The sequence below is a fragment of the Aristolochia californica genome, unplaced genomic scaffold (assembly GCF_029961685.1).
Source record: "Aristolochia californica isolate CCGP_79_NKW_82.1479 unplaced genomic scaffold, dmAriCali1.0.hap1 SCAF_12, whole genome shotgun sequence".
Lineage (NCBI taxonomy): Eukaryota > Viridiplantae > Streptophyta > Magnoliopsida > Piperales > Aristolochiaceae > Aristolochia > Aristolochia californica.
The window spans coordinates 23,071,416-23,091,013 of record NW_027181793.1 but is presented as its reverse complement, the minus strand read 5'-3'; the positions used below and the strand labels follow the sequence as shown (position 1 = coordinate 23,091,013).

Here is a 19,598-nt window from a genome sequence, read left to right as displayed (position 1 = left end):
AAAGACTCCGAGTCGACTCATTGGATCTCCTCAACCGCTTCGTCTTTGCTGTGTTTACTTCCACGTATGCAGTCGATATGAAAAGGATTCGGATGGGATTAAAGAGTCGATTCCATCCCTACGATTCGAATCGCCCGAGTTGTAAGTGGATTCAACGAGTCCAAAAACCATGCATCGGATCAGGGATTAGGGTTATTCTCTGTATTTTTTGAAGTTTTATATGAACTTACAACTCTTATACTTGAAAAAAAAAAACCCTTAAAATTAGGGGCGGCATTGAATCTAACCAATATACAACTAGCATTATTTAACGAGCGGGGGAAGGGGTGGCATCGAGCCGAGCCAAACTTGAACTCTATAAAATTGGATTCAAGATCGAGCCCAAAATTTTTAATTGAATTTGAATTCAAACTCGAGCCGGATTCAAGCTCCAACCTACATTTTTAAAACTATAAAATATAAAAAATACAAAAATATATAAATAAATTATTTTAATGAACTTAATACTATTGAATTACAAACTATCACAAAAGAGCTGAAGACTAATGTATGATAACCAGTTTAATAGACCTAAAAGAAATAGCAACTCCATTAGTAGTGTTTATTTTATTGACAAACAACAACATTAGATGATGAGGAACCCAAAGGGGTTGAACTATTGATCGTTTTTTAGGTTTAAGGTAAATAAGAACAACTATGAGTCAAGTAAAGAAAGAGTTGAAGAGAGCATTTAGAGTAAAAGGTATTTTCGTAATTGACTCACGAGTTAACGAGCCGAACTTAAAAAATCTCGAGTTTGACTTGTTATACTTAACTAACCTTATTTCAAGTTTGAATTCAAGCCGAGCTCAAGTAAAAACTGAATTGAGCCGAACTCAAACGATTTGTTAGTTGATTTGACTTGGTGCCACCTCTAGGCGAGGGGACAAGGGAGATAAGTAGGGCTCCTTTTTCCCCTTTTTTTTGTCAGAAAAATTAATGGACATTTTTTTCATGTTCATTAATTAATTTTAATATATTTTTATGTTTTATTAGGGAAATAATTTCTTATATTTTAATTAATTTAGTAATTTTATTATTTCAAGTAAATATAGATAAAATGTATAATTTATGATTTAATTCATTCACTAATTAAAAAATGGATTATTAAATAATTAATTAAGTAAATGAAATAAATTTATCAACTTTGCTATTAACGAAGATGCCAGCCTTTATTCGAAACCTAAGAAACAAATTTATGGCATTACCGCAAATCCATGTGTCTAATTTGGCAGACGTAAATAAAGCTAAGCACCGATTTAAGAGATCGTGAATGGATTTAGCGAATCCGAGCCGCTTCACGCCTTGGAAGTTGGAACTCAGTGAGCCCGGCCCAACTGATGTGGAAGTTAAAGAACGGGTTTTGTAAGCATTAATTACGCGCCATCCATGTCTATTTTCGTCTTTCCGCCCTTTACTTCCTTTGTTCGTCTAGCAGCTTTTGAACGAGTCCAACTTCCTCCAAGATCTCCTAAGTCTGTTTTCCTCGTTGCATTGCCGGTTCTGGAGTTCCGGCGCGCCGCTTGTTCCGATGCTTCTCTCTTACTGATGTTTGGTTTTCATCAGACTTCATCCCTAATGGGGGTCGCTGCCATCGCGTTTGGTCTTCAAGCACTTCTCGTCTTTAGCGTTACTAGCTCGGTTGCGGAGGAGCCTCTTATTTCTAGGATTGCCTTCGGTTCCTGTGCCAATCAAAGTGCTCCACAGGTTCACTCACGCCCTTTATTTTCTTTGCATGGTGTCTTTGCTAAAATCAATTGTTGGTAGATGCGTAATGAGATTTGGATTATTGTTTTTCCTTGAATTTCCGGGCAATGCGTGAATGTTCGGCAGAAAGTGCCTGCCTATTGTGTGTTTTAACTTTAATTGGTGTTGGTCAGGCAAACGATTACTGTGATTTCGATATGTTTATTCCGACCCGAGTGTTCTCTGACTGTGATTTTATCACCTCCTTGCCAACCAAAAAGAAGAGTTAAAGTTTTCATTTAGCCATCATCGTTCACTTACCTGAAGTTCAATCTTCTTTCTAAGAATTCTATCACCGATTGAGTTCCTTTGTTGGGTTTTCACTGAAAGCTGCTGGAAATTTTACTTGCTTCAAGAGAAGAACCTCGCAAAGGTTTCATGCTGTTTTATGGATCCTTGGGTAGTTCTGTTTTTCATTAGGCAAAGAAAGAGGTTCATGTTATGGAGCTTATATGGATTTCTGGCTCCAATGGAATAGTTACACTGCTGAACTTGAAAAGTGTACCAAAATTATCTCTAGAAACTTGTGTGCCATTTGAGGGGATTATATATTACGTCCATTTGTGCCATTTGAGGGGATTATATATTACGTAAAAAAATGTTTTTTTTGTTGTTGCCCCTATTGGCATACTTATTTGTAGGCTGCACATAAAAATGGAATGAATCCGTATCATGACACTGGTCTTCACTGTATCTCTTTTTTTATCATGACCCTGGTCTTCACTGCACATAAAGTGTTGGTATGAGTTAAGTTCATCTATGGAAGGGTTTCATAATTCCATTTAGCCGTATGCTTTCAGGTGTTTGTCACCATGATGCAAGTAATGAATGCTTCTTTCTGGAAAAATAACTTTGTCTCTAGCAAATCAATAATTTTTTCATGCCTCCCTGCTTAAGGAACATTGTTTTAGTGCAGCCTATTTGGGATGCAATAAACAAGTTCAATCCTCAGATCTTTATTTGGTTAGGAGATAATATCTATGGGGATATCAGGCGCCCTTTTAAGTTATTTGGCAAGGAGAGGACTATTGGTCCCTGGAAAAATGTTCCCAGATTTGTTCCAGCCTCAGAGCATGAAATACAACTTAAATATCAGATGGCTAAAAGCACGCCAGGATACTCTCATCTCCGGCAAAAAGCTCAGGTATCACTCAACCTCTTGATGCATTTTTTTTGTTTTCCTTCCGTTATCCCAACCCTATCCTTTCCCAGCCACACCAATGAAATTTTTTATTCTTCTATGCTGCAAAACCCAAACCCATTCTTGTCTGGAAAAGAAGCTAGTGAAACCCATCCTAGCTGGTAATACTGACAATTAAGTAAATACTAGTCTTTAAAAAGCCAACATTGATTTTTTATTTTTTTTAACAGCCAAAATGGTTTTTCTTGGTCTTATACGAGTAGCTTGTTTAAAGTTTAAGATGAAAATGATAACAAGCTCATGGTGTTGTCATTCTTTTCTGTCGATTTCCTTGCTTCATTTAATTTTTGACTTTTTTATATTACATTTTGCAGATTATTGGTACATGGGATGATCATGATTATGGGTTGAATGATGCAGGGAAAGAATTTAAAAATAAAGCAATAAACCAGAGGCTTATGTTAGACTTCCTGGACGAAGCTCCAGAAAGCCCGAGGTTAGATTCTGGCACAATTATTTGGCTTATGTATTATTTTTTTCACTTGGTTAGTTCCCAAGAGGTGTATGATGAAGGTGGACCTTCTTGTTGAGAAGATTATTAGTTATCCCTATTTTAGTAACTGCTGTTTCTTTGTGTAGGCGCAAGCAGGAAGGTGTGTATACATCTTATATGTTTGGTTCAGAGGGAAAGCAAATCAAGGTCCAAATTTGTGTAACTTCACCTCATAAATTTGAAGTTCATTTATCTAGAATTTTATTCAAAATATGTAACAAAATCTCCTTTTTAAAAAAATACTAACAAGATCTCCATCCAATCAGCTGTCTGCTTTCCTGAACAAATCGGGTCTATCAAATTGTACCTTCAGTTCCATAATTAACTCTTGTAAAAGACCTGATAGAAGGAAGAAGCACGCAGGTTCAATGCACAAGTCCACTTATACATGTGAAAATTAGACTAACCTGATCTGATTCATGGAAGAAAAGCTGCAGTTAGTTTACTATTTTTGTACAAAGAAGAGCTTTCCATCTTTCACTTTGTCAAATTAAAATATTGGACACAATAGTTAAATCTCTTTTATATGGGTTATATTTTTTTTTTAAAAATTATGTCACGGATGAGCTGTTTACGTTGGAAAAAAAACTGAAACAATCAAAGTGTGGGAATTGTTTTTTTTTTTTTGGAAGAAGGTGAAAATTTATTCCAAAAGCCAAGACTGAAGAGGAAAAAAATAAGGAAGAGGGGGGTGGGGGGTGGGGTGCAAGACAATGAGAGAACCCCTTGTTAGTTAAAGAGTCAGCTGTATGATTAACTGATCCTGGTACATGATTCTGAGTACAATGAAAATTAGAAATAATGTCCATACATGACAAAGTTGTCAGAGACACCAAGGGGGAGACATACACATGGAGCACCAAGACAGGACCACATTGAATCCCACTCTATCTAGTTAATATTGTTAAAATTATTCCTCTAGAACCCTTATCATGACATCAAGGAGACTTACTCGGAGAAAAAGGCTTCAAACAATTTCTACCCACATTTGTCACCTTTGGACTGATTGGAATTCTGAGAATGAACCACATAGATTAGGACATCTCCTGTTTTTTCTACCCACATTTGTCACCTTTGGACTGATTGGAACTCTGAGAACGAAGCACATAGATTAGGACATGTCATGTTTTTCTTTGTCCATCTTATGGGCCACCACAATTTCAACTTTCACGTTTACACTGCATGTCTGTCATCCACTCAATTGAAAGTGTGATAAAAGGGGCTAAGTGAGATATTAATTAGCTGTACCTTTTATTTTATATGGGTTCAGAGATCCTCAAACATCATACTCTGCATCTTTTAAATTGCTAGAAAAAGATGTGGGCTTTCTAAGAGTGCTAAATGGTGGAGTATAATTAAAAAAAATATAAAAAAAATATAAAAAAATAAAAAAAATAAAAAAATAAAAAAATAAAAAATATATATATATATATATTGGAGTATCACCAGATTAATATTTATTGAGATTCTGCTGCTTCGAGTGTTATAAAAAATGATAAAGAAATAATAAATAAGATAATACAAAGTGGTCTCTAATTTGGGATGCTATGCTTCTTCAGATTATCCTCTTAGACACCAGATATCACAGAGATCCTTTGTCAAGTGATGGAAGTATATTAGGAGATGTTCAGTGGGCATGGTTAGAGAAAGAGTTGGGTGGGCCTACATCAGAAATTACCATAATTGCATCCTCTATCCAGGTATGGTGAGAGGGCTGTGCATGGTGATAATTTGGGAATTTCAGTTCTTGTGCTTGGAATGCATGTTTCTTGTTTTATGTAATTGAGGAAATGAAAAGATAAATTGTAAATGCAAGAGCTGTTTTAACTAATGGTTGCTATAGCCCATTGGGTATTAGTTTAGTGTCAAATTCTCCTGGCAAGGCATGGGTAACCTAGTCTGCTGGAAGTTGAGAAATGCATAAAGTGTGTTTAGTATGCAAGAAAACCTAGAAATGTAGAACTTAGTGTTAAAGTTTCACTGACTTGAGTTAGTATGTGGTAGTTAGTTTTTTAGTGTTTGCTGGCTAGCTGATGTAAAACAACATTTTTGGTTGCGTAATCAACTCATATCTTTCCCTTCATTTAGGTTGTATCAAACCTTTCTGCCTTTACAGAGCCATTATTTTCTGTGGAATCCTGGGGGCGTTTTCCAAAGGAAAGAGCACGGTTGTTTAAACTGATAAAGACAAGTAAGGTGAGTCCCTGCTACATCCTAATGTTTTGCAACAGAGTCCATGGCTGCTCAGTAACTTGCTGTTGTTATTTAAAATTGGAAAATGAGTAAGCAGTAGCGTAAATGTCTGCTTATACTAGTACATGAATTCACTTTCACTGTAATATATTTTCATGTTCTACCGCAATCATTCTTAAGGTTCTCTTGCATCAACTTAAGTAAAAAAATTTCCATTTTTGGATGGCTCTAAGTGACCAAATCTTTTTCACCATTCAGAGAAACGGGATCTTCTTCATAAGTGGTGATGTTCATTTTGCTGAGATCACACGGCATGATTGTGCTATTGGATATCCACTGTATGATATTACCTCAAGTGGACTCACCCAAGCTGTTGAAAAGGCACTTCCAGCTCCATTAGCTTTCCTTTTGAGGGTGGCAGCACGGTTAATACCTACACAAATGAGAGTTTTCCCTCCAAATTGTAGACGCAGATCATGCACTTATGGTACAGCTTCTATTTTTGCCTGTTTAAAAATAAGGTAAAAGAGCAAAAAGGAAAAATAAAAAATGAAGAAAAGTGTAATTGCTGTTACCTGCTCTTTCAGATTATCTGTCTTATAAATTTCTTTTCAGCTTCTGATCTTTTCCTTGTTTATACTATTTTCTGAAGGAAAAGGTTACCAGATCCTTAATTAACTATCACAAGATGTATTTGTCCAGGCAAGCCAAATTTTGGAGCTATAGAGATAGACTGGGCAGCCAGTCCAGTAACTCTTAAAATTGAAACGAGGGATGTGAATGGAGACCCTGTTATTGGCGTGAACGTGTTGGTGTCGGAGTTACAAAATGGTAGAAGTGTGCATACGAGTACCAAAACAGGAGAATTTCAGCGGCATTGTTCTCTTGAAATCGACTTTCCTTGGATTGCAAGACATAAGTTAGCAATTCTATTTTTTGGAGCATTATCAGGTGTGGCTTTCCACTTTTTTTATCTCTTCTTTTTCCAAAAATATAGGGTGATTTGCAGCAGGAAAACTCATAGCTGAGGGTTGATAAAAAGCCTATTGGTAGGCTTCCTGTTTGTCCACTTCAAAGCTGCTGGGACAGCTTATGAAATCCATTAAATCCCTTAACGAGCCGATTCCTGAAGGACTCGTTCCCTGTTTCCGTTAAATCCTTGCCATATTAACCAACTTGCAAAAAATGCTAGTCTCTTATCATAAAAAAGCATAACAAATTCTTCAGGTCCAAATTATTAGTATAGGAATTTCCAGCACTCCACTCTTCTTCTTATCTGTGAGCAAAGGACATTTAGATTTTGGGTTTGTCTATTTCATTTCCATTGATGACACAGCATGCGTCAGCTGCTGTCCTATGAAAACATTCTTCAACAACTGTCTTTAAGATTACCTTTTCTCTAACCTTTTTCTGGCAGTACTGGGGCTTGTGGTGGTTGTCTTCGTGTTTGCAGTAATATTGATCAGCAAAAGATTTCTTCGGAAGTTCAAGATAGACTGACAACAACAAGAATGCCTCTACGTAACTACAGCAAAGGTTAAGCTTTGTGAAACATGCAAAGTGAAGAAGACAAAGTACAACATGCTCAGGTCGGTACACAATGCCCAAATTTTCTCTCTGTATTCTGTTATGTTTTTAGGTCTGCCTCACTGCAGAATTTGGGTATCATGGGTAGTGGTGATCATACATATTTCAGAACTGAAAAATATTTTCACAACGATATCTTGTACCTGGACAATTTAGCCACTGAGGAAACTATGTCTTCAGAACTGAAATCAAACTGAAAAATATTAGCCACTGAGCAAACACTGTCTTCTTAGTCCCCTAGGCTTCTTAATCACTTCCTATTGAGACCCTTCCATATACACACATACAAAAATGTATACCTAACAAGGATGGTGGACCTCAAGGCAATATTTTGTTCCCCCACTTGGAAGAAATCAAACTCATGTTTGAACATGTACCATGAAATTGGTCACAAGAAAGACTTTTAGATTGTGGATCTACTTAAGTTGTTCAGAGAAGATATCTTTCAAACACAACCTCCTCATTTCTCAATATATCACAAGTGTAGTGGTATTCGCATTCATTTTAGATCTTTCGTGATAGCAATAGCTAATGCCTTATATCAAAATGGAGGTATTGGTCTCTCTATACACTCTAGAAGACCTAGATCACTTAAGTCTTTCAAAGTGCAGCCTAACTTACCTTGGGTGAAAAGTAAGCTAGTAAGTCTTTCTTTTAAGAAGAAATTAAGCCAAAAATGATGATAAATGACCCAAGAAACGGGAAACTCATCTGCCTAAAGCATCGGAGAACGAGGGCTATCCGTAATGAATGGACGGTCTTGATGATATCGGGCTCAGAAATTACTTTTTAGTGATTCTCCTACCGGAGTCTTTCCTTGTTTGGTAGGCCATGGCCATCGACTTATGTGACTTCATCAAACCTTCCAACACTTCGTAGAAACGCGTGTAATCAATTCTGTACCAGTCCCAGCATCCAAATTCCAATTTCTTTTTATTTTTATTTTAAATAATTTTTTTTCTTTTTTTAAAAAAATTGGTCCTGAGTATATCAAATAATCAGAAAAATATTAAATTTAAAATAAAAATAAAAAATAAAAAATAAAAATGACCGTAGCAGTAAGCAAGAAAGACGCGTTGAATTCTTCTCTGTTATCCAGCCGTCATGAAGACTTGTGCTGGAGGAGGAAGGCGACACTTCTTTCTCTTTCACGCCATTTCCGTCTCAATTTCTCCTATAACTCTTGAATTTCATTCACATCTACACCCATCCTGGTTCAATAATCTTTAGATGCAAAAACAACCATGGCCGCCTTTCCCTTCTCTTCCGCTCTCTGCTTCCTCTTCTTCTGCTATCTCTTCCATCCCTTGTACGCCCAGCAGGATTTCATAAACAACGAGCAGTTTGCCTGCTACATTAACTACACTTCCGCCTGGGGATATACCTGCAATGGCCCTCAGAAATCTTGCACGTCTTACCTCATCTTCAGATCTCAACCTCCCTCTTACGACTCCGCAGTGAGCATCGCCTATCTGTTAAACTCTCGAGCTTCGGATATTGCGCAGCTCAATCAGATTTCTGATGTGGACAAGATACCGGCGAATACCCAGGTCTTGGTTCCGGTGAATTGTTCCTGTTCAGGTAACCTATACCAGCATAATTCCTCGTACACTCTCAAGTCCCCTAGGGAGACGTATTTCAGTGTTGCCAATAATACGTACCAGGGGTTGAGTACCTGTCAAGCTTTGATGAACCAGAATGTCTACGGTGATGGAAATATGAGTGTCGGTTTAAATCTGGTAGTTCCGCTGAGATGTGCTTGTCCTACTAGAAATCAGATTACTGACGGTGTCAAGTACTTGGTCACTTATTTGATCGATTGGGGAAACGATATTCCCACAATTTCCCAGAAGTTTCAAGTCGATGAACAGAGTGTTAGAGATGCGAACAACCTCTCTTCTTCTGCTACCATTTTCCCCTTCAACTCCCTTTTGATTCCTCTGAAAAGCGAACCCACGAGGGACCTTACTCTGATTTCTCCTCCGTCAGCGGAGTCGCCAGAACCGCCTTTTGTCCCTACCGGAGTTAGCAACAGCTCTAAAAGCAACAAGGGGGTTTATATTGGAATCGGAATTGGGGCTGGTTGTCTCCTTTTACTCCTTCTGCTTGGATTTCTCTTCTGGTTTTCACGTCGGGGTCGTGTTCAAGAAAAGCCAATCCCAGAAGGTAAGAATCTTGAACAAGCCGTTGGGTTGACTGGGTTTTCTTCAAAACAGTCCCCGCTGTTTTCTGCAGAGGGACTCCGAGAAGTGGTCGATTCTCTCCCAATCTATAAGTTTGAAGAACTGCAAAGGGCAACTGGGTTCTTTGGGGATGATCACTTAATCCAAGGTTCTGTTTATCGAGGAGTTATTAATGGGGATGATGCAGCTATAAAGAGAATGAAAGGTGATGTTTCAAATGAGATCAACATACTGAAGCGAATCAACCATTCCAATGTCATAAGGCTCTCTGGCTTTTGTTCGCATGAAGGAAACTCTTATCTAGTGTATGAGTTTGCAGAAAATGGTTCCCTAAGCAATTGGCTCCATGAAAGGAACAGTTCGCCCTGTCTCACTTGGAAGCAGAGGGTTCAGGTTGCCTACGATGTCGCTGACGGGCTTCACTATCTTCACAATTATGCAAATCCTCCCTACGTTCACAAGAATTTGAAGAGCAGTAACATCCTTCTAGATGGTTGCTTCAGGGCAAAGATAGCAAATTTCGGTCTTGCCAAGGGAGTAGAAAACGAGGAAGGCTATCAAATGACCAGACACGTTGTGGGTACTCAAGGCTACATGGCGCTGGAGTATCTTGAGCATGGACTGGTCACACCAAAACTCGATGTGTTTGCCTTTGGAGTGGTGATGTTGGAGCTTTTATCAGGGAGGGAAGCTGCTAGTTCTTCTGGTGATGGTAAGAAAGTGGCTGTGCTTCTGTCTGAATCGATGAAGTTCGTCCTAGAAGGTGAAAATGTTAGGAAAAAGCTGAAAGACTTTATTGATCCTAATCTCCGGAGTGATTACCCCCTTGATTTGGCCTTTACTATGGCTCAGTTGGCTCTGAACTGTGTGGCCAGTGATCTAAACTCTCGTCCAACTATGAATGAGGTCTTCTTATCTCTTTCAAAAATTTTTTCCTCTTCACTGGATTGGGACTCCTCAGATGCCTCAAAGTCCAATTCGCATATTGATGGCAGGTGAGTGGGTAGCAGAAAGGAAAAGATAACATCAATTCTACTGTATTTTGAAGACCTATCATGAGTTGTGCCTATCCTGCAGAGCAATGTAGATGTAGTTCACATTCACAGAGTAAAAAACATAATGAGGATTTTGTAATGGGGACTCCCATTTGTAATTCTGTTCTTCCTGTTCAGTTGGATTTATCAGTAATGGCAGACTACGGATTATTGTATTGAAATTCATGGAAGTTCAGTAAGAGCCTCTTCATCTGATAACCATCTTAGACAAAGAAAGCAGATTTTGGCCGTTGCTTAAAAGGTATCATTTTCTTTTAATTAATTAAAAAATACTTACGTTCAGCAATTGCTCCTGTTTCTTTTTCGCCATCTGAGTCTCCATGCAGCAGCAAGAAAACCCGTGTATTATTACCAACAATCATTCACTGTTGGATCAAAACTGTGCTGTGCTGGGTTTGGAGGAACTTTCGGCAATACAAAATTGCTCTCCTTCAGGCAATTCTTCAACCAGTCTGGCTAACCTTTCGACAAGCACCTCAGCACTTGGTCTCAGAGATGGATCTTCTTCCACGCAGCAACCTGCAATTTTGGCCAAAACCAGGGCTGCCTCGAAAGAATAACCACCTTCTAGTGAACTGTCCATGAAATCCATCTCTTCATCAGGCTGTAATACTGATTTGATCTTCTCTGAGAGCCTAATACTTTCACCATTCTTGTTTGGTCTTGCTATTGGAGTTTGGCCTGATAGCACCTCGAGCAAGACCACCCCATAAGAGAAGATATCTGTACTGGGAGAAATGGTGCCACGATCCAGATACTCAGGGGCAAGGTAGCCCCTGCTCCAAGACACAGAGAGTAATTGTTGATCTTCCATATCATTATCCTCAGTGCATCTTGACATTCCAAAATTGCCTAGTTTGGCATTAAATTCTTCATCAAGAATAATGTTCTGGCTTTTAACATTCCTGTGGATGTAATTAGGTGACAGTGTGTGGTGCATGTAATGAAGTGCCATTGCCACATGGAGACATCTTCTAAGCCTCTGGTTCCAGGACAAGAAGCAGTGGCAGGAAGCTGTGAATTGGCTCTTCATGGCCAACCCCCCATGAAGCCAATCTTTTAATGAACCATTCTTTGCATACTAGAAAACCAAATAAGATTCAGCTCTATTGCCCATACTCGTTCCCAGGAGCCTCAAAACATTGGGGTGCTGATGGTTTTCCTGGAAAATTTCAAAGTCGATCTTGGAGATGGTTTCCCCGCTTGTCTGCTTGATTGCCAAGTTCTTCCCATTGAGACGTCTATGAAACATGGTCCCTTTGATGAAGTTGCTCGAGTTGAAGTCCTCTGTCGCTTTCCTCAGCTCTTCTGGACTGTATGTGTCCAATCCTCCCTTATGTGGTGCATATGGAAGGTTTTGATCATTTGCAAGGTCTTGAGGATCCTCCAATCCTTCGGAATGTCGTGGATTTCCGATGGTTTGCTGCTGTAGCTCCAAATGACCTTTCATGACCAAATCGAAACTGTTCCTCTTATACTGGATCACCAAGAATATGACGGCCATGGCAATACCAAGTGCTATTATAACGGCACTTAGTCCAATGTAAATTCCAAGCTTAAGCATTGTTACTCTTCTTCTGGAACTGTTCTTGGATACATTCATGACTGGGATGCTTGCACCGGTTATTTTGGCATTGAGATGGTGAGCCATGACGAGGGGGGCTAGATTTGGTTTCCAACTGAGAGGAATCAGAAGAGTGGAACCAACCATCAAAACTTCAGATGGAAATGCTCCTGATCTGCCATTTGCAGAGAGCACAGCGTCCATGCTGGTGTTGAAGAGTGAAGATAACTTTGAGACCGTGTCACCTTGAAATACAGGGTAAGACATGAGAAGCTTTGTTCCTTGACTGAGCTGACGTGGACTTGGGCAGGCACAAATCAGGGGGACAATCACTTGCGCTTTGTTGCTCAGATGTACAGGAGGCAGGTTGGGGTTCTTCTCTTTGATGGCTCTACATGTGGTGAGGCCTTCCAATGAGGCAGCAATCCCTTCAGTGGCCGTCTTCACCACTCCAGCCTCAAAGTAACCACTGTTGCATTGGCAATCTATCGGTATAAGCAGAGGTTGGTTTGGTAGAAGAATCTCTGCATTCTTGGACAGCCTGCTTCTACAATTGCAATCCGATTCAATCCCAAGTATTGACTAAGATTTGATTGAGAGGAATAGAAGGAATTGGCGTAGAAGTAAGTGAAAGTGAAATATTGTCGGTTTGGTGACCCTGCAGCATCACAGGGGTGTTCAAAATCTTCTCCCGACATGGAGTCACAGCTTAACGAGCTCAGTCCCTGAACACGGAAGAATGCCCAGACGATGAATACCGGAAGTCTCTCACATGTGATGATGGGAAAGAAACCCACTTTCTACTTCCTGAATAGATTGAGCAGATAAAAGAATAACTGAAGCTAATTATAAAAAAGGGTGAGCAGAAAAGCTGCTTGTGAAGAAGATTCTTGGGTAGTGCAGCAGATAATTTGTTATTTAAATCAGTTTCCTGCTGTTACCATTCCCCATCACCTTGGGCCGGGTTCCATTGGCACAGGCGAGATAAGATAACCAGACAACTGCTCCATCTGCTCTGTGTAATGAAGAACCCCTCTGCCACTCTCTCTGCTGCGCCAAGTAAATATAGATAAACTTTTAGAGCTTGAAATCACAAATGAGTAGTGAGATTCCACAAATCACTGCACATCTATTGTAGATTGGGATGGATCATGATGTGCAGTAGAATGATTTGACGGTTTAGATCTAAGGAACAAAATTCTTAAGTTGGAAATTTTAATATTAGTTACTTAGACATATAATGTTAATAATTAGTATATTATTATAATAAATTAAATTATTTTCGAATTGAGTAGGGTTTAAAAATTTTAAACCCAATTTCATCCATTTTTAATTGGAAACATGGTTTCCAACTTAGGCCGAGTCGAATTGGATTTGGAACTGGTTGGAGGTGTGACTCGACTCTTCTGTTCCAATCGAGTCCCCTTCGACTTGTCTTGAGTGTAGCCACCGCGTCTCGATTCGACTCAGTCAATCCAACTCAGATTTTTATGTGTTCCAAACAGGACCCAACTACTAACATGTCTTTGCGTTATAAGAAAAACAATATGGACCTAAGTTGACATTAAGTTAGGTATGCATATTTTTTAATTTAACCACCAAATATGCATCATATAGAATATGGTAGAATTGGGCATAAGGGTGATATCGAATCCTGTTGAGTCCAAATCATATTCAAGCCGAGTATGATTTAAATATTTTGAACTTGAGTTCGACCGACTCTAGTTTCAAACCTAAAATTGTAATTGAACTCGAGCCTAATAATTTTAATCGAGTTCGAGTTCGAGCTCTAGCTGAATTCGAGTTTTAACCTACATTTAATACTCTATATAAAATATACGTCAAATAAATTATATATAAAATTATGAATACATTTAAAAAAAAAAATTATAGGAAAAGTTCAGGATTGAATTTCAATAATGGATTAGAACGCACCAGTATTAATCTTTTTTACTTCAAATGTTGTCTAACTTATTTTGTAATTTTTTAATTTGACCATAAATTTACTATGGCCTCCTTAGTGACCCTAGTTAAAAATTTATATTCTAAGAAATACTAGAAATGTTTTTCCTATGATACATATTTCCAAAAAAACCTTTAAATAAAATCCTATTACTATTAGTGACTTATTAGAAAATTATAAGAAATATTTTAAAATTTTCTTAGGAAAATTAAATGGACCTCTTATTGCCTCTTTTAGGGAAATAAAAAAAATAATAATCAATCTAATATATTACTATATATATCGATAAATTTTTAATCAAATAAAATGTCAAACACAAAATTGCTATGAAAATTGTCTCGTACTAAAAGTATTACAGTATCAACTGTCAAATACTTATTCAAAAATTTTTTATACGGTTTTCTATCCCATCTTAGTAGGAAAATTTTACTTAGAAAATGATATGATTTTTTAATAAAAAATTTTAATTAGAAAAATATTAAAAAAAAGAGACATTAATAGTCCCTAGAAACTTATTTCTACTAAAATATATTTTTAATTTCTTTAATAGATACGAGGAAGGAGAGTTTAAGATTTTTTTTTTTTTCGCTTTAAATCTTTTTGTCGTCCACTTACGTGTTGGACCCATACCTTTTCTATTTATTGTACGCAGACTTGCAGTGCTAGATTCATTCCAATCACTCCTCTCGTTGGAGCCACACCTTTTCCATTTATTGTAAGCAATTGAAACGTAAAAGAATTTGCGAGAACTCGAGGGGGGAAGGGACGGGCAATCGTCAAGGGGATAACGGTTGCGACGGAGGCTGCAGCTCCTCGGTCCCGAATTCCGTGCCACTTATTAAATTAATGAGCCAGTTTGTGAGCTTTCGAATCGAACCTTGATTCGATCGAGCTTGTTAATTTAAACAAGCCAATCTTAAATCTCAAACTCGGCTTCATTTATTGTACGTAATTAAATCATAAAAAACTTGCGGTGCTAAATTCATTCCAAGCAATCCTCTCGTTGGACCCACACCTTTTCCATTTATCGTAAGCAATTGAAACGTAAAAGACTTGAGAGACGAGGGTTTAGGGTTGTAGGAGGGAGGAACTCCAGCGGGGCCGGGCAATCGTCGGGGACAACACTCCCTCTCCTTGGTCCCGAATCCCGCGTTACTTTTTAAATTAACTAGTTGGCTCGCGAGCTTTCAAACCGAACCTTGATTCGATCGAGCTTGTTAATTTAAATAAGCCAATCCCGGATCTTGAACTCGGCTCCAGATTCGAGTATACCGAATCGAACTGAGCTGCTCGAGAGCTGGTTCGGTTCGAAGCCACCCCTATTTGTGATACAAAATTCAAATCAAATAGTTGATCTTCTTGTGGTTGGTATCTAAGGTCTTTCTTCAAACCTGGAGGGGATTCTCAACTAGATAGGATCTTCTAGCTCAATTCTTATAGGAATAGGGAAGATCCCATGACACCTTCTCCTAAGAATTAGGGGAGCCTTCCCCCCTCCCTTTTATATAAACAACCCATATAACAAACTTCCATGTGTTGTGTGTCACCGTGGCCTAACTCAGCCTACCGGTAGGTTGGTTGTAACGGTCACATGTTTCACTTATTATTCCATTTGTGATACATAAATATCTTATAATATAATATTTTAGTCTAATACAAAGACACTTGGACCCTTCCGTGGTTGCTACAACAAACAAAGCTAAGGGTCGGAAATAGAAAAAGGAACAAAAAGACAGACGGGGAATGTGAAGAAGACGATTCGGATCAGACAAGCCAAGGAAGAAATTTTCAAACATCCCATGTTTTATGACTCGCTTTAAATTACTCTTTACGCAGAATCAACTGCTTTTTTCTTCTCGTTTTCAAATTTGTGATTCTTTCTTCCCCAATAGTTTCAGCTTTCGAAATGGATAGAGGATTTCTTTTTTTCGAACATGGGTACAGGAAGATTCGAAGCTTCCCAACTCTCATTCATGGAGTCTCAGATAATAGGGGGCAGAATATTACAACTGTTGCACCAGAATATGCAAAAAGAAGGGGAAGAAGATGCAGACAGACAACTGATGAAAAATCTTTCCAGTTTGTCTGGTATCACACTGTGAGGTACAATAGAACCTATGAGGAGGAAAGATAAAATCTTCTGGGTTTCCCAAAGCTTGTCTTGTTTGAACGTAAGCAGAAATTCTCAGTTTGAATTTTTTTGACTATGGAAGACCGCGCAGAGCAGAGTTATCGACGCTGTAGCAACAAAAAACATCGACAAAATCAAGTTGAGGATCATAACAACATTGGAAGCATCACCACCTCAAGTATAAAAGATTGGAAAACGAAACGCCTGCATATAACCAGAGATAATGAAGAAAGGTTTAAGAGTGATGTCAAGGAAGATTAAATAATGTCTGAAACATCCATGGAGCAGACCATTTTGGAGACAACACTCCCACTTACCCACTATATTTAAACGGAGAACAAAGTTCAGAGATAAAGAGTCGAACGAGATTACTAACAGTTCGCCGGTTATGTGAGCTGCATCCTGAATCAGCTTGAGAGCCCTTACAGATTATACCGATTTTTTTTTTTTAAGTTTACGAAGATCAGAATCAGGGAAACAGATAACCAGATGATGAAAACGAAGGCAGAGGACCTTTCAATCAATTCTTTGCAGTTTTTCAGCAGAACCTCAATGCAATCTACCCAGATACAGAATATCGAAATTCTAATGTTCCCTTCAAAATAAGAAGAAGCGGAAATGGATATTGATGGAAACCCAGATACAGAACACATCGAGTTACATTGATCACAGTTGTTACAAACATTCACCAGAGTAACAGAAACAGAGTCGTCACTAAAGTAAAGAAGATGAGACACAGACAAGTCAGGTTGCAGTTGGTGGACTAGACGGAAAGCAAGGAAGTGGTGGGCTTGAAGCGGAAGGGGCGACAAGCAACCAGATAAAAAGCAACTTTGTTCTTCAGCTTCCGCAGCAGCAGAGCCTTCCCTCCAGCAAGCTGCAGCACAGCCGAAACTCGTCCTTTGACGCCTCTTTTTCCTTCCTTGGAGACGCTCCTTACTTGTTCCTCCTCCTCTTCGTCTTCTTCTCCTCTCCAGTGAAGAGGGTAGCTCCTCAAGAAGACGCGTCTGTTATTGTAGTCTTCGTAGCGGAAGCTCCTCGTTCTCACCCCGTCTTCCTCCTCCATGTTTGAGAAATCTACTGAGAGCCCAAGAAGGCCAGGGGAGCTTCTTGCCTCTTTTTAAAGAGAGGGAAAGAGAGAGAGAGGGAAGGCGGGCCTTCCCGGGCACTTTGACAGAAGACGTCAAAAGAAAACAAAAAGAGGAAGGAACATGAACGCTGCCTACTTTTAAATTAAAAATTAAAAAAAGGGGGAGGGGGGATACAGAACCAGGTTTATTGAAGAACAGAAACAGGTATTAATTGTTGAAATAAGGGATATAGAACCCTTTTCAGATTTCTGAGCTTGAATCTGACTCAAAAAACTCAAAGTCAGATTTCTGTTTCTCTTCTAACCTGTCACAGTGAATCCAGTTCAGAGCGGACTCAGTAAGTTTGATCAGTGTTTGTCGATTATGTTAAGAAAAACAGATTAGTCCAATTAGGTTTCGCTATTGGATATATAAAGCTCATGTGCTCTTCCAGTAACCAAGCCTCTGGACGGTTTCAGCAAATCTCAAGCCATGGATGAAGGTCCTAGTAATCAGCAAAGCACGAGCATATATTTTGAACAAAGAAATTATTAGAAAATATATCAAGGGTATTTTAGTCTTTTATTATTCTAGTTATTAATTCTCTTTATATAATCTTATTCTGTGTATTAAATTATGTTAGTAGTTAAATTTTTATGTAAATAGGATACGTAGTTAGGGAGATTAAAAATATTAAGGTTTATTAAATGTATAAGGGTATTCTTGTAATTTATAAATTAAACACCAATTTAAGAAATCTGGGAATTTCGTATTATCTGACCATATTCGACCCCCAGCAATAAAGAATCTTCGCAGCCTTTAAAAGTCGTCTGATCAATGTTGCCACTACGGCACAAGCCTCACCGTCTCTTTCCCTTCGTCAACTTCACTAGGCCACACCTGAAAGTCATTTCAAGCCAATGATTTTGATTCCAGAGACCCTCAGGCTCAATCCCTATATACAGTACCGACATTATTCAAAGACAGAAAACCAGAAGCTGCCTGATTTACTTGACCTGCCTTCTACGATAGAATAGCAGGAGCCACACGGTGCTTCTGAAGCGAGCCCCCGGAAGCAACCACCTTGTGCCGCTGACGAAAATGCTGGAGTCCACTCGGTTCCCTTCTTGTTGTAGTTTCTGCATCAAAAGCATCCTAACGCTGATAAAGAATTTTTGAATTAAATAAGAATGGTCAAATTGTTATTTCCTTTTTCTTTTATAGGGTTCCAAACAGACCCTTGAGACCTGATAGCCGAGAAAACCGGTCAAAGTGGAGATTATCTTCCCATTTAGTTCTGACACCTAGACTGGCTTCTGCCTGAGCCCACGGCACTGACACAATAGGTAAAGAGATCAGAGAGAACTCCTGAGCTTTAAAGAGGCTGCTCACTGCGAGTGAGAAGAACTCAGAACCTGATCTTTGCCTTGCAAGTTCCAAGCAGATGAGCCCTGTTGAAATGCCAAAGATTAATTCTGAAAGATAAACCATGGGTTGAATCTTGAAAGCAACAATAACCAATGGCAACTACAATATTTTCTTTTCAAAAAAAAAAAAAAAAAAAACTCCAATGGTGTATCATCGGATGTAGGCTAGAGGTTCCAAAATTTCAAAAAAGACTAACAGGCATGGAGGCATTGTAAGAAGAGTAAATACCATGGAGGAGAAGAAGACAACTCTCGGTAACACCAAGTGAACAAGCATGTGCTAGAACCCGTTCTGCTTGAAGAAAGGTCTGATCCCACTGAAAGCTCTGGGCACACATTAAATCACCATTTAACCAGATTACCCTTGCTAAATGAACGAAGCAATATATTTTCTATATTTTCAAAATAATGAAATTTGCATGTTCATTTAATAAGGAGTACCTGTGGAGTAAGTAGCTGGCCTGAAGAAACAGAGGTTTCCTAGACCAAGTTGAAATTCAGGGACCTGCCAGAAACAGCAAAATAAGTTTTAGTCAAACTTTTCCTTTATTTTTAGATGGCAAGCATCATTATATTGAAGAATCAAAACACAAGTACAAAAGGGTGAAGCCTAACACTGAAAATCTGTACAGCTCACAGGCAGTTCTCATAAGCTTCATCAACTGAGCCCCTGAAAGCGAATTTAAGAGAGGACTTGTCATATAAGTGTTTGTGTGTGTCAAGTCCAGACTATAGATTGGCCTCCTTTTCAGGGCCTATTAAAAGTGTGATAAGTTAGTGTGATGGGCAGCATAAAATACTGCTCAATAGCAGTAAAACAGGATCTGATCACAACATAGAAACCTTCTTCGAAATCAGTGAATGGCTTAAGAAAACTTATACATTGATAATGTCCCAAAAAAAAAAAAAAAAAAACTAATACCTCAATGTCGCCTAGAAATTTCCA

At 38.6% G+C, this 19,598-nt stretch overlaps 2 protein-coding genes and 1 pseudogene across 2 annotated transcripts; 2 read left to right on the top strand and 1 right to left on the bottom strand.

Annotated features, from left to right (window-relative positions):
• The first annotated feature begins 1,466 nt into the window (after positions 1-1,466).
• Positions 1,467-7,643, top strand: LOC137945872 (uncharacterized). The gene is made up of 9 exons (XM_068791941.1): positions 1,467-1,746; positions 2,702-2,929; positions 3,301-3,422; positions 3,566-3,626; positions 5,039-5,179; positions 5,568-5,675; positions 5,931-6,159; positions 6,375-6,623; positions 7,090-7,643. The coding sequence occupies exons 1-9, from the start codon at positions 1,588-1,590 to the stop codon at positions 7,170-7,172; spliced, it is 1,380 nt and encodes a 459-aa protein (XP_068648042.1). The 5' UTR covers positions 1,467-1,587; the 3' UTR covers positions 7,173-7,643.
• A 731-nt stretch (positions 7,644-8,374) lies between these two features.
• On the top strand, positions 8,375-10,744 carry LOC137945871 (protein LYK5). The gene has a single exon (XM_068791940.1). The coding sequence runs from the start codon at positions 8,504-8,506 to the stop codon at positions 10,439-10,441; it is 1,938 nt and encodes a 645-aa protein (XP_068648041.1). The 5' UTR covers positions 8,375-8,503; the 3' UTR covers positions 10,442-10,744.
• A 48-nt stretch (positions 10,745-10,792) lies between these two features.
• On the bottom strand, positions 10,793-12,759 carry LOC137946738 (protein LYK2-like; annotated as a pseudogene).
• Positions 12,760-19,598: the final 6,839 nt, after the last annotated feature.

Coding starts and splice junctions, on each gene's coding strand:
- LOC137945872 (XM_068791941.1), top strand. CDS start 1,588: ATGTTTGGTTTTCATCAGACTTCATCCCTAATGGGGGTCGCTGCCATC. Junction 1,747..2,701: donor CCAATCAAAGTGCTCCACAG/GTTCACTCACGC, acceptor GTTTTAGTGCAG/CCTATTTGGGATGCAATAAA. Junction 3,627..5,038: donor CAGAGGGAAAGCAAATCAAG/GTCCAAATTTGT, acceptor ATGCTTCTTCAG/ATTATCCTCTTAGACACCAG.
- LOC137945871 (XM_068791940.1), top strand. CDS start 8,504: ATGGCCGCCTTTCCCTTCTCTTCCGCTCTCTGCTTCCTCTTCTTCTGC.